At 40.8% G+C, this 15,243-nt stretch overlaps 1 protein-coding gene across 1 annotated transcript; it reads right to left on the bottom strand.

Moving 5' to 3' along the window:
- Positions 1-916: 916 nt before the first annotated feature.
- Positions 917-9,158, bottom strand: LOC134405818 (vomeronasal type-2 receptor 26-like). The gene is made up of 4 exons (XM_063137069.1): positions 8,340-9,158; positions 6,156-6,383; positions 2,445-2,571; positions 917-1,818 (listed from the first exon to the last, which is right to left on the bottom strand). The coding sequence occupies exons 1-4, from the start codon at positions 9,156-9,158 to the stop codon at positions 917-919; spliced, it is 2,076 nt and encodes a 691-aa protein (XP_062993139.1).
- Between the last annotated feature and the right edge of the window lie 6,085 nt (positions 9,159-15,243).

The raw sequence follows: 15,243 nt of genomic DNA, 5'->3' as shown, positions 1-15,243 counted from the left end.
CAATTTCCCCATGCTATTTCTTATAGCCATCATGGTAACTTATCTTTCATTTTGTGAGTTGTTTTCCTATTCAAATAACACATGTCTGTATCATATCAGAAACTCTAAACATTGCTCTACTTTCCTGGGATAATTGTGGTGATGCTCCACCATCTGGACAAAGTTCCTGAAGTTTTCCATGTTGAATTCTTGTTGATTTGGTAAAATGTCCCTGTTTTGGGGCCAGCTCTACCACGTCAACAGCAGCCTGTCCAGTGGCAGAAGCAGAAGAAAGGACCACTAAGGGGAAAGGTTTTTGAATCATTATTATTATTATTATTATTATTATTATTATTATTATTTATATAGCACCATCAATGTACATGGTGCTGTTCAGAGTAAAACAGTAAATAGCAAGACCCTGCCGCATAGGCTTACAATCTAATAAAATCATAGTAAAACAATAAGGAGGGGAAGAGAATGCAAACAGGTACAGGGTAGGGTAAGCAGGCACAGGGTAGGGTAAAACTAACAGTAGAAAGTAACAGTAGAAGTCTGCACAACATCAAGTTTTAAAAGCTTTAGGAAAAAGAAAAGTTTTTAGTTGAGCTTTAAAAGCTGCGGTTGAACTTGTAGTTCTCAAATGTTCTGGAAGAGCACGAATTCCCCAAATATCAGTGCTTCAGAGGGGCTGATTCCTCTAACATGGAGAATGGGTTGTGACATTTATTAGGTATGATGTCACAGAGCAAGCATGGTATCCACATTCAGACAACTGTAGGACTTATTGTACATTTAAAACTGAATAAATAGCCTCATGGATTTGTTAATTATTAATTATATATTTATTTGCATATGTGAGAAGAATGGTTGTATTGGTCAATTTAGACATGAAGGTTAGAAGGAACAGTAATGAAAGGATGAACTTCTCTCTTATTTACATCTTTCTTCGCATTAGCTGCTGTCTGGTGTTCAACTCAGGTCTCACCAGAATAATGTAGCATTTGGGGAAAAAGATGCAGCTGAGTAACCCAGTGCTGGAGGCCAAGATGGAGAAGATCTCCACAACCACCATGTGCTTTCCTTGTGTGCTGAGGTAGGTTGGAACAAAGGACACCCACACACTGCAAAAGACCAGCATGCTGAAGGTGATGAATTTGGCTTCATTAAAACTGTCAGGCAATTTCCTGGCCAGGAAGGCCACAGTGAAGCTGACAATGGCCAGCAGACCCATGTAACCCAGAACACAACAGAACATGAGGACAGAACCTTCATTACATAGCAGTACAATTTCTTCCAACATTGAGGTCATGTCAACATCTGGGAATGGAGGAGACATTGCCAGCCACAGAGCACAAATGCATGCTTGAATATTGGAGCAGGAGAGGACAATGGAGTACCCCAATCCTTTTCCCACCCACTTCCTCATCTGGGATCCTGGTTTGGTAGCCATGAATGCCAAAACCACTGATACGGTTTTTGCCAAGATGGTGGAGAGGGACACAGAGAAGACGATACCAAAAGCAGTTTGTCGAAGTAGGCAGGTGACCTTCTTAGGCTTTCCGAGGAACTGGAAGGAACAGAAGAAACACAAGAGGAGGGAGATGAGGAGAATGTAGGTGAGGCTTCGATTGTTTGCTTTGACCATGGCAGTGTCCCGTTGCCTAATGAAGATGCCAAGCACCAGCGCTGTGATCAGAGACAATAGAAGTCCTGAAGAAATGGAAATGATGGCTAATGTTTCTTCAAAAGCTAGGAAATTCAGAATCTTAGGAATGCATTCGCCCTGGAACTTGTTTGGATAGTGATCTTCTGGACAATTGACACAAGTTTCCATGTCTGAAAACAAACAAATGTACGTCAATTTAAAAAGGTATAATTCTATTGTCATGTCTACAAATTGCCTCACCAGAAGTCTGCCAAGTCTTATATTTTTCACCATAGAAGTTTTCAAAAATTCCTTGGAAGAAGCTTCAAGAGATATGCCATTGTTAATTTTGTTTACTTCCTCCAGCAACGAATTGTGGTATTTGTTCTAGTGGTCTTTGAGTCCATATTTTTTCTCAAAATTATGAGTTCTATGTTGATATAATAATTTCAGGACTAGGCCAAAAACATGTGGTCCATTTCTGTCCCATCCCTGCCTCGCAATTCACCTTCAAGCACATTTATCCTTTGTTAGCTAATAGGTCATTCATTCCAATCATGTGATGTATGGAAAATACTCTGCTTTAAAATACTCTGAGTATTTCTCTTTACTAACTATGATAAAACAAACTTCTGAAATGAACAGGAGTATTTGCGGAATGGAGAATGTAGCTAGTTCCCCTACATTGCAGGAGTTTTGGGATTGATTTTGTCCCTGAACTTCATGGAAAGGACGTAACTGACTACAGATCCTACAGAAGACTTTATTTCCTAAAACAAAATATATCTTTTACAAAGCTTAATGTATCATGTCCTACCCTTCTGGTTTGAGAACATCCCATCTGGACATGGAGTACATTCATAGCAGCAAAATTCGTCCCCCTCCTTCTTTTTCTTGCTGTAACCTGGATTGCAGGGGTCATTACAGAGGGAAAGAGGTGGCAGCTGTCCAAAACATTACAAGTGCTTAGTACTGAGAACATGTTTGGGGGGGGGGAAGTCATATCAGTAGTTTTATCTGTCAACATCAAGACCAAGGATATGGAACACTGGATGTGTTTGTGCACAGATGGCAAGTTCAGTGGCAGGAATAGAATCATAGAATCATAGAATAGCAGAGTTGGAAGGGGCCACTTCTGTGCCACTTATCTGTACTCTTCTTTTGTAGCCTGGCCTTCCTTCCACTTCCTTTTTTGTTTTCAGCTCATCTCTAAGCTTTTTGCGGAGCCACATCGGTTTCTTCTTTTGTCTTCTATCTTTTGTCCTTGTTGGAATTATTCGTAGCTTTGCCTTTAAAATTTCCTTTTTTAAATACTCCCACCCATCCTGCACTCCTTTTCTCATTAGGCTCATTTGCCATAGGACCTTACTTATCATAGTTCTGAGTTTATTAAAATCGGCTTTCCTAAAATACTTGTTGTTCTAAATATTATCTGAATACTTGTTATTTATTTATTTATTTATTTATTTATTTATTTATTTATTTATTTCATTTCTATACCTCCCAATAGCTGGAGCTCTCTGGGTGGTTCACAATATTCTAAATATTATCTGAAGACTTTATTTCCTAAAACAAAATATATCATTTACAAAGCTTAATGTATCATGTCCTACACTTCTGGTTTGAGAACATCCCATCTGGACATGGTGTACATTCATAGCAGCAAAATTCATCCCCCTCCTTCTTTTTCTTGCTGTAACCCAGATGGCAGGGGTCATTACAGAGGGAAAGAGGTGGCAGCTGTCCAAAACATTACAAGTGCTTAGCACTGAGAACGTGTTTGGGGGGCCAAGTCATATCAGTAGTTTTATCTGTCAACATCAAGACCAAGGATATGGAACACTGGATGTGTTTGTGCACAGATGGCAAGTTCAGTGGCAGGAATAGAATCATAGAATTATAGAATAGCAGAGTTGGAAGGGGCCTACAAGGCCATCAAGTCCAACTCCCTGCTCAATGCAGGAATCCACCCTAAAGTATCCCTGAAAGATGGTTGTCCAGCTGCCTCTTGAAGACCTGTAGTGTTGGAGAGCCTACAACCTCCCTAGGTAATTGATTCCATTGTCATACTGCTCTAACAGTCAGGAAGTTTTTCCTGATGTCCAGCTGGAATCTGGCTTCCTTTAACTTGAGCCCATTTTTCCGTGTCCTGCACTCTGGGAGGATTGTGAAGAGATCCTGTCCCTCCTCTGTCTGACAGCGTTTTAAGTATTTGAAGAGTGCTATCATGTCTCCCCTCAATCTTCTCTTCTCCAGGCTAAACATGCTCAGTTCTTTCAGTCTCTCTTCATAGGGCTTTGTTTCCAGACCCCTGATCATCCTGGTTGTTCTCCTCTGAACACGATCCAGCGTGTCTGCGTCCTTTTTGAATTGTGGAGTCCAGAACTGGACACAATACTCTAGATGAGGCCTAACCAGGGCCAAATAGAGAGGAACTGTACCTCATGCGATTTGGAAGCTATACTTCTATTAATGCAGCCCAAAATAGCATTTGCTTTTCTTGCAGCCATATCGCACTGTTGGCTCATATTCAGCTTGCGATCTACAACAATTTCAAGATCCTTCTCGTTTGTAGTATTGCTGAGCCAAGTATCCCCCATCTTGTAACTGTGCATTTGGTTTCTATTTCCTAAATGTAGAACTTGGCATTTATCCCTATTAAATTTCATTCTGTTGTTTTTAGCCCAGCACTCCAGCCTATCAAGATCACTTTGGAGTTTGTTTCTGTCTTCCAGGATATCTATCCCACCCAATTTGGTGTCATCTGAAAATTTGATCAGCGTTCCCTGCACCTGCTCATCCAAATCATTAATAAAAATGTTGGAGAGCACTGGGCCCAGGACTGAGCCCTGCGGTACCCCACTCGTTGCCTCTCCCCAGTTTGAGAAGATTCCATTGATAAGTACTCTTTGAGTCCGATTCTGTAGCCAACTGTGAATCCACCTAATAGTTGTTCCATCTAGCCCACTTTTAGCTAGTTTGTTAATCAGAATGTCATGTGGTACTTTGTCAAAAGCTTTGCTGGTCAAGATATATGACGTCCACAGCATTCCCACAGTCCACAAGGGAGGTTATCCTATCAAAAAATGAGATCAAATTAGTCTGACAGGATATGTTCCTGACAAATCCATGTTGGCTTCTAGTGATCACCGCATTGATTTCAAGGTGTTTACAGACTGACTTCTTTATAATCTGCTCCAGAATTTTCCTAGGGATGGATGTCAGTCTGACTGGTCTGTAGTTCCCAGGTTCCTCCTTTTTGCCCTTTTTGAAGATAGGGGCAACGTTAGCCCTCCTCCAGTCGTCTGGCACCTCACCCGTCTTCCATGATTTTGCAATGATAATAGAAAAAGGTTCTGAGAGTTCTTCCGCTTGCTTCTTCATTACTCTAGGATGCAGTTCATTGGGCCCTGGAGATTTGAACTCATTCAAGAAAATTAGGTGTTCTTTGACCATTTGTTTATCAATCTCAAACTGTAATCCTGCCCCCTCAACTTCTGCTTAACATTTTCCAGGGGGGTTATAGACCCGCTTTTGGGAGAAGACTGAGGCAAAGTAGGAATTGAGCACTTCAGCCTTTTCTTTCCCATCTGTTAACAATTTGCCATCCGCATTAAGCAATTGAACCACCATTTCTTTCCTCTGTCTTTTACTACTCACATATCTGAAGTAAGCCTTTTTATTGCTTTTAGCATCCCTCGCTAATCTCAGCTCATTCACAGCTTTAGCGTTCCTGATGCCATTTCGGCACTTCTGCGCCACTTGTCTGTACTCTTCTTTTGTAGCCTGGCCTTCCTTCCACTTCCTATATGAATCCTTTTTTGTTTTCAGGTCATCTCTAAGCTTTTGGTGGAGCCACATTGGTTTCCTCTGTTGTCTTCTATCTGTTCTCCTTGTTGGAATTGTTTGTAACAATTTCCTTTTTTAAATCCACCCACCCATCCTGCACTCCTTTTCTCATTAGGCTCATTTGCCATGGGACCTTACTTATCATAGTTCTGAGTTTATTAAAATCAGCTTTCCTAAAATACTTGTTGTTCTAAATATTATCTGAATACTTGTTGTTCTAAATATTATCTGAACTTTAGAAAATTTAAAGTCTGAAACCTGATGTACTAAGCTTCATACACACTCTAGTAAACTACATTTTCCTTAATTAGCCCTATGAATTGTATAATGTGCTTAGAATTCAAAGTAAGGCCAGTTACAGAGACTGTACAAGAAAGGGTTGGGGGGTGGGGAACATTATTTATACTCTCTGAAGCAGTGTTCTATGCTAGTCTGAAATGTCATCTCTGAGTACTGCCTTTGGCTTGTCTCCACTGGAATACCCATCACCCACTTATTAATTTTCTCCTTTTTAAAAACAGCTTTCCATATTTAAAAACACAACAGAAAATTCCAGTGAATTTCAAATATAATTAAGCCTCATCTAAAGACATGCTTCACCTTGTTATCCTTACATACATTCTTGTTTCAATGGATAAGCATCAATATTTATATTGGAAGGATATAGTTATTTTCCCACCGGAGTCAAGGTTCTCTGCCAGTTGATTTTGTCCTCAGCTATGGTCAATTCTTCCCCTGGAGGAGCGTGAGGATCCAGCCTTCCCACTTTGACCCTGGTATAGGAGTTATTTGGGAAAGTGATCAAGTTGGTAACATCAAATCCACCTGCTAACTCTCCACAGTCATTAAACATAATTTCCTCTCCAGCGGTGTTGTTGAATGAGATCCTTTGAATCAAAGAGTAGAACTAGATAGAGAAAGAAGGAGAACAAATATCTGGAAAACCTTTAGTGGATGAATTGAGATTATTTTTCTGTGTTTCTCTCTCTCTCTCTCTCTCTTTTAACCATGTTAACTTTTTTATTATTTCAAAACACAAATAAATAAAAAACACTACAGAACAAAATATAATACATATAAACAGACACACCCACAAAAATCAAACAAAACAAAATCAATCAAACAAAAAAAACCCCCACAAAATAAAATGTTCTTCAAATATTCTCTCCAGCAAAAATATATAACAATTTTGTTGTATTTTTTTCTCTTACTCTATCACTATCAAATCCAAATCCCTAATTTATCTCTCAACATTTTCTACACTATTGGTTGAATCCACAGATATACAAGTCATCTTTTTCTCGTCCCCTCATAAAGTTTACAAAGGGTTCCCATTCAATTATTAATCTTACAGTCGATTTTTCTCTCATTGTTGCACTGAGTTTCACCATCTCCGCTAGCTCAAACATCTTCAGTAGCCATTCCTCTATTGTGGGCACTATTTTGCCCTTCCATCTTTGTGCATACAGTAGTCTTGCAGCTGTCGTCATATATAATAGTTCCCATAGTTCTTTTTCATCTGCTCATCCATAAATCCCAAAAGAAAGTATTCCAGTTTCTGTTGGATATTAATTTTTAGGATCTTTTGGATTACAGAATGGATTTGTATCCAGAAAGTCCTTGCTTTTTTGCAGGGCCACCATGCATGGTAGAATGTCCCTTCCTGCTCTTTGCATTTCCAGCACAATCCGGATGTCCCTGTATACATTTTGGTCAATTTTGCTGGTGGCATATGCCACCTATACAACATTTTGTAAAAAAATTCTTTAAGGTTAGTACTTAACATAAATTTTAGCCCTCATCCACATATTTTCCCGTTGTGCCATTGGTATACTATATCCCATTTCTGGGCCCGTTTTATCATACATTCTTTCACTTGTTCTTCCTCCATCTCAAACCTCAATAAGAGTTTATAAATCTTAGCAATAACATGTTTGTCGTTCATACATAATGCCCTTTCAAATTCTGACTTTGTTGTTTCAAAGCTACAGACTTTTTAAAAAATCAATTTTAAACCTTTCTAACATTTGCATATATTCAAACCATTGACATGGGCACCGTTCTTTTGTCAACCCTTCTCTTGACTTTAATTGATAATCCCCTTGCCAGGGTACTAAATTATCATGGTATGTCCACCAATTGTAACTGCCTGTCCTCTCCCTTCTTTGGCATGCTTCCTGCACTGATATCCATAATGGCATTTTTTGACATAGTATAGGTTTATCTTTATTCCATATTTTCAGGACAGCACACCGTATATAATGGTTGTTGAACTCTACATTAACTTTAACTTTCTCATACCATATACAACCATGCCACCCAAATCTCAAGTCATGTCCCTCTAAATCCAATAGTCTTTTATTTTTCAACAGTATCCAATCTTTCATCCATACCAACTTCCTGTATTTTCCTGTATGAGAGAAAGTGTTTGAGAATGCAAGCCTTTTACATTTGTGTATAGATTGCATTGTGTATTGCTTTTGGAAACAAAGCAATATGAAATCATTTACAACAACCCTAATGATTTATAATTTGCAGGTACCATACGGCCATGTTCCTCTACATTAGTATATTCAATAAATGGTAATGAAATAGAAACTAAGGAATCATACTTTCCTGGACCTCTCATGATCTGTAATTTATATACCATTTTCCCATTATTGCTGTCTTGCACACCAATTTATACAACTCATTCAAGTCTGTAAATGTAAGGCCTTTTCCTAGCACATTCCCACCACATGTGCTGGTATGTGCCAGTCACTAGGCATAGGTTACTGTGTACTGCAGGTCACATCAGTGTGTGGTTTCAAGGTTATTGCAAACAACAACAACAGCAACACCCATGGTTATAGGGATACATTACCTGCCAGGGTTGCAAATGTTGAGGTGCCAGCCCTCTCATTTCTGCCATTGTTCTGTGGTTGAATGGAGAAATATAAGTGCTGTATAAAGTATGAGCAACAACATAGACAGCATTGTAGATACCGTAACTGTGGCCAGTCATGTTCATTTCAAAGAAAGGTGAAGTTAGGCTCTGCAGCGATTCCTGCCCAGTACATGATTCAGTGTTGTCACTTGGTGCATCAGAATTTGTGATAGGGCACCCAAAAGCTTGCTCCCAGAATTCTGTGATAAAACCATCTGCTTTTGCTCCAGAGGGGTTGATAATGTGAAGAAATTCTTGGAAACCTGGAGGCTCTTTTGAATGAATAGTGAAGGAAATAGCGCCATGGAACATTTGCATATTAACAGGCTTGTGAATGTAGTGTAAAATGAAATCTATTTGGGCTGTTGTAATCCACACTTTCCCTTCAGCGATAGTTGCGCTATACTCATGATGTGTGACAGGAAAAATAGTTGTAATCAATATAACATTAGCCAGCCACACAATGGATAAACTTTCTCCATAAATAATAAATACAGTGGCTTTCTTCTCCAAGAAAATTGGAAGATGACTCAGTATACCATTGAAAGTCTCAACCCAGTCAAAGAACTGCCAGTATGCTTCGAATCTTTCTGTGAACTCTGAACAGATGCCATTCTGGGAAAGCATTAGCTTCATGGTCCGCAAGAAGTGTTCTCCCCCTTCATCATCCAGAGTAATGAGCCCGACCCATTTCCACCCAAAATGTTGAAGCAGTTGGACAATTCCTTGGTATTGAAGGGCTTCATTGGGGACCATGTGGTAAAAGGATGGGATATGGGATTCATCCCTTACTGGTGTTTCAAATGAACCATATGAAAACTGAAGAAAGAAGAAATAAATGAAAGAAATATGAGCAAGAAGGAAAGAAGTGGGAGTAGGTCTTAGGTCTCCTTTAGTGAAAATACAGTTATGTGGTTCAATCTTTTTTTCCCTTCTTATTTACTGAAATTCAGACCCTCCATTTCATTCAGAAGAATGTCTTCAGTGACTTGTATAGAAGCAAAAATATGTAATTAGCAGTGTAATCCTACAAAATTGCATTTAATTTTATTGGACTTACTTTCAGATAAATAGGTATAAAATTGCAGCCTGAAAGGCCAGTAACATCAATCACATTTGTTTCCAAATAATCATGTTTAGGAGGACAGCATCCTGAATTAATAGAGAAAATTTTGAATTTATATTTTAATTTATTTGTATTATATCGATGCATCAAAACTTGGAAGTGTCATTTTTTTTTATTAGGGAGCATTAATGGTAAGCCTTAGAGATTTGTATAAGTTATTTATAAAAGGCAGATCAATAAGGCTAAGTGGACTGGATGTTTACTTGCTGTCTCTCTCCCTCAGCTCCCTGTCTGTCTGTCTGTCTGTCTATCTGTCTGTCTGTCTGTCATACTGTCTGTCTTACAACCCTTTGAAAATCTTCACGTACTCATACTCATTACTTATTGATTGATTCCTCGTTCTCAGCATATTAAAAAGCACAATGCTGGATTCAAACGTAGTTGTGCTTAGAACTACCATTGAAATCAATGTGACGAGTTAGCCATTAGTAACTTTAGTTCTATTGAGTTCAATGGGTCTCTTCTATACATGAACATTAATCCAATCCACGGTTTCATGAACAAATGGTATAAATGGTTTTGATATCCTTGTTATACTCTAGTTCAATACCGCATTTCCCCCTGTCTTTCCATCTTCCTGAACCATCTAATTGCCAACAGCACACAGATTCGCACCTTTCCTGGGTTGGTGGAAATGTGCACTTCCCACAACCTGAGATCAAGCATCGGTTCTTGCTTCCTCATAAAGAAGACTTCCACTTGTGAGAGGAGTGTCCACCCAACTTTTGAGGATCCCACCTCCCCCTGCAAGGAATAGCTCATCCCATTCAGCAGGGTCTCTTGATTCTCTGGGTGGAGGAGGGACTAGGGAAGTCCACATCCTGAGATCCTACCTGTGGAATCTTGTAAAGACCCAAGATATGTGCCATGCATGCAGAGGTGACAGTTTGCCCTGTGGGGGTGGGGGAAGAGTCCAACAGGAGCAGGCCATGATGTTTCTTCTGCCTGCTCCTGTCCCCTTGCTCTTTCTTCTTCCCCACAGGGTCCAGATGACAGTTTACCCTGTGGGGGTGGGGGAAGAGTCCAACAGGAGCAGGCCATGATGTTTCTTCTGCCTGCTCCTGTCCCCTTGCTCTTTCTTCATCCCCACAGGGTCCAGATGACAGTTTACCCTGTGGGGGTGGGGGAAGAGTCCAACAGGAGCAGGCCATGATGTTTCTTCTGCCTGCTCCTGTCCCCTTGTTCTTTCTTCTAAGTTAGCCATAAGTAACTTTAGTTCTATTGAGTTCAATGGGTCTCTTCTATACATGAACATTAATCCAATCCTTGGTTTCATGAACCAATGGTATAAGTGGTTTTGATACCCATGTTATACTCTAGTTCAATACTGCATATTTCCCAGTTCATACTCATGGATTGATTTCCCAGTCTATTTCCCAGTCTTTTCATTTCTAATCGTAACCCATCTCTTTCTGAACCATCTAATTGCCAACAGCACACAGATTTGCACCTTTCATGGGTTGGTGGAAATGCGCACTTTCCACAACCTGAGATCAAGCATCGGTTCTTGCTTCCTCATAAAGAAGACTTCCACTTGTGAGAGGAGTGTCCACCCAACTTTTGAGGATCCCACCTCCCCCTGCAAGGAATAGCTCATCCTATTCAGCAGGGTCTCTTGATTCTCTGGGTGAAGGAGGGAGTAGGGAAGTCCACATCCTGAGATCCTACCTGTGGAATCTTGTAAAGACCCAAGACATGTGCCATGCATGCAGAGGTATCAGCACTTAGTCCACCAATGACCCCGATGAGATTTTTGTGGAAGCCACATTTGTAGTTGGGCACAATCTTATGGGATTTGCAAAGCAGGTCCAGCGTAGTACGATATGTCATTCTTGCATTGTAGTAGCTGTCATAGATGTGGAATCCAAGAGTGACATTGGGCAAGATCTTGGGATTCTCATTGATTTCATTAATGGCAAACACCATGGCCAAGATGTGCTGGTAGAACTTTGTCAACACGCTGCAAATAAAATGACTTCCTGTAGTTTGACAAGAGAATTCTGCAGTGAATTTAGTCACAGTCTATAAGGAGAGGGCACAATCTAACCATGATGAAATCCCATTAAAAATAAGAGAGCTGTTGTCATGGTGTACATTTCCTCAGTTCTGTGCAGCGTAAGCTTGTGGCTCCAATTTTGGTGGGGCTCTAAATCCATTCTGGGTTTCAGTCAGAACCAGTCTGACCCCTAAAGAAATTCTCCAAGGCATGGAATGCATTTTGGGAATACGGTTCAGCACCTTGGATAGTTCAGTTAGAGTTCTGGGTGGTTTGGACTGAAACCCAGACTGATGCATAGCTCCACTGAAATTTGAGCCAATGGCTTCCACTTCTTGTGTTCATAGCTGGGAAATTGTTAGGCACATTAAAGATTCATGAACCAGCCCCATAGGTTGCCAATTTGCATAAAATTGGCATATGCTAAGTCACACCATTAGATATGTGAATTTAGAAATAATGACCAGGGTTTATTTAAATTTCACAGGCTACAAAGCCAGTCAATTAATTTCTCATTCAAAGCACCTCAGTTAGAATAAATTGCACCTTGTTCAAAGTCAGCACAAATCAGTAGCGCCACTTCCATTAAAATTAATTTGTAATGCAGTGAAAAAATACATGCAAAAATAAGAATGGCTGCTTCACAAATGTAATGAATCCCCTATTAATTTAATTCCCCTTTTGTAAACTCAACTCAATGTCATATAAAGTGTGCTGACCGATTCTCTCTCTCTCTCTCTCTGTGTATCAAAATGCTTGGTGGGAGGGTTAAAGAGAGGGGCAGAAGAGATAGAGGAAGATACTGAGAAAGGAAGCCTCCCTCTCTGTGAATTCTCTTTTTCCATCACCGCCACTTTCAGAGATGTGTTTGGTGGAAACAGAAAAGAGGGCCTTTCTGGTTGTGACTCCCAGGCTGTAGAACTCCCTCCCAAGTAAAGGTGGGATTGATCCCTCCCTCTTATACTTCCTCCAGCTGGTAAAGACTATTTGGTTCAAGAGGTCTATCTTAGGGGGACAATATTTTTGAAATCAAAAAGGAGGACATCATGGTTGTCCCCAAGAGGGCATGTTCTCTAACATGTCCAGCCAGTTGTTTGTCATCAGTTTTCCACAACCCCACAGTCACCTCTGCATATCCTATTCTCCATCCTGTCCTCATGGTTTATATCTGCTTTGGGAGAATGAGAATTTCACTGGCACTTTCTGCCACCTTAGGGAGGATGTGGCGTTATAGGCTTGTGAGCCTTAACTCCCAATTTCCCTGCTTTTTGGACCAGTGCTATTATGTCATTAACAGAGCCCATGATTTGGATTTAGATGGTCAAAGGTTCAATTCCTGGCATCACCAGTTAGAAGAATCAGTTAGCAGGTCATGAGAAGGCCTCCTGTAGAGAGATGTCTCGTAAGGAGAATCAGTAATAGGCTAAATGGAGAAATACTTTGTCCTGCAATAAAGCAACTCCTTATGTTCTATTCACATTTTATAAACATAGTATTAATGATACCCAAAAGAATCAATTTGCAATCTACTACTACTACTACTACTACTACTACTACTACTACAAGTATCCCTTTTTTCAAACTGATGAAAGCAGTTTGCAGTTACAGAAACATGAAATACAACTAAATTAAAACCAAACCTCTCTTCATAGGATTCCTTACATTGGGACCAATACCATTTCCTCCGAAGGGTGCTTGTTGAACACAATATTGGGGGACATGAAATGAATGTGAGATACAATCCCACCAATGATGAGGTCACCTGCCTGGTACCATTCATGTGGAATATGAAGAGGGTCATTTCTAGTGCACTTCAGAGTTTGCTCTTTGATTGCCATGTGTGGGACCACCACCAACATCACCACCATAATTATCATCATCTGGGTGGCCAACATCCATCTTGTGGTCACCTCTCTCATGTTTCTCTATAGAGCAATGTCTCCCACCAGCTTCATTCAAAAAATGGTTGGTATCTTCTGCCCATACACTTCTTAAGATGAGAAAAGATCCGTAACAGTGGTGTATAATCATGCCTTGAATGTTTATTAAAATCATCAATGAATACAAGGAAAGGGAAAATGGTTCAAAGTGACAAATCCCTGATTTTAGGTGAGTCCTTTAATCTATGCTGTAAAGGACATTGTAGGATTCTAAAATGTCAGTCTATGACGTGACGGTTGAATTGCTTTCTCTAATGCCCTCTTAAAAGAAACTGGAGGTTTGAACTGGTGAATTAATTATAGTGATTCCAATAATTACAAGAGTGATAATAACTTTGGAGTCTGTGTGGTATCTCTGCTATCACTACTGGTGAAAAAAACAAGTTTGTCAAATTTGCAATTTTTTTCTGCTGCTCTGCAGTGGAACAACAACTGTGCGGCCACTTCAGATTGTTCGTCAGTGACCCCTAGTGCCGGATTCACCCTATTCTTCAGGATTTCCCAGTGATGCAGTGGTACAGAAGAACATAAGACGAGCCGTGCTGGATCAGACCGAGGGTCCATCTAGTCCAGCGCTCTGTTCACACAGTAGCCAAACACCTGTTGACCAGGCACCAACAAAGCAGGTCATGTTGCAACAGAACCTTCACACCCATGTTCCCCAGTAACTGTTGGACACAGGCTTACTGCCTCTGATACTGGAGGTAGCCCATATCCATCAGGGCAAGTAGCCATTGATAGCTTTCTCCTCCAAGAATTTATCCACCCCATTTTAAAGATGTCCAAATTGGTGGACATCACAACATCTTGTGGGAGTGAATTCCATATTTTTACTAGGGGTGTGCACGGACCCCCCGCTCCGCTTCACTTGCAGATCCGCCATTTTTCGGAGCGGGTCGCTCCGCCCCGCCCCCGCTCCGCCCACTTCCGCTCCGCTCCGCCCGGAGCTCCGGATCGGATCCGGAGCTCCGTTTTTGCCCCCCCATAGGCTTGCATTGAAAGCTAAAAAAGTAAACAACTTTTTTTCCGTTGAAGTTAGAAACCTCACGTTTGGCACCATGACACCTCATGGGCGTATACACACACACGCCAAGTTTCAAGGCAATCCCATCATCCCCTGATTTTTGGCGAATTTTTGAAAATCGGGCACCCCATTCACACCCCTTGGGATAGCTCCGTCAATTTGCATGTTACAAACCTCAAACTCGGCACCAGGGCAGCTTATCCATGTGTCCACATGCACGCCAAGTTGCAAGCAAATCCCATCATCCCCTGATTTTTGGCGCGGCTCTACCCTCTAACGCACCTCCCATAACCCTAATTCACACCCCTTTAGATAGCTCCGTCAATTTGCACGTTAGAAACCTCAAACTCAGCACCATGATAGCTTATCCACGTGTCCACATGCACGCCAAGTTTCAAGGCAATCCCATCATCCCCTGATTTTTGGGGAATTTATGAAAATCGGGCACCCCATTCACACCCCTTGGGATAGCTCCGTCAATTTGCATGTTAGAAACCTCAAACTCGGCACCAGGAGAGCTTATCCATGTGTCCACATGCACGCCAAGTTGCAAGCAAATCCCATCATCCCCTGATTTTTGGCATGGCTTAACTCACCCCAAATTGTCCCATTCTACAACTACGTCAATTTGCACGTTAGAAACCTCAAACTCAGCACCATGATAGCTTATCCACGTGTCCACATGCACGCCAAGTTTCAAGGCAATCCCATCATCCCCTGATTTTTGGGGAATTTATGAAAATCGGGCACCCCAT

Source organism: Elgaria multicarinata, chromosome 11, assembly GCF_023053635.1.
Source record: "Elgaria multicarinata webbii isolate HBS135686 ecotype San Diego chromosome 11, rElgMul1.1.pri, whole genome shotgun sequence".
In the NCBI taxonomy this organism is placed as follows: Eukaryota; Metazoa; Chordata; class Lepidosauria; order Squamata; family Anguidae; genus Elgaria; species Elgaria multicarinata.
The sequence above is the reverse complement of the archived record's forward strand: the minus strand, read 5'-3'. Positions and strand labels throughout refer to the sequence as shown.

Bases quoted from the DNA above. Each gene is read 5' to 3' on its own strand.
- LOC134405818 (XM_063137069.1), bottom strand. From the start codon at position 9,158: ATGGTCCCCAATGAAGCCCTTCAATACCAAGGAATTGTCCAACTGCTT. The intron at 2,572-6,155 runs GTGGGAAAATAA...TGTTTTGGACAG, and splicing joins GGCAGAGAACCTTGACTCCG to CTGCCACCTCTTTCCCTCTG. The intron at 1,819-2,444 runs GTAGGACATGAT...GTTTGTTTTCAG, and splicing joins GATGTTCTCAAACCAGAAGG to ACATGGAAACTTGTGTCAAT.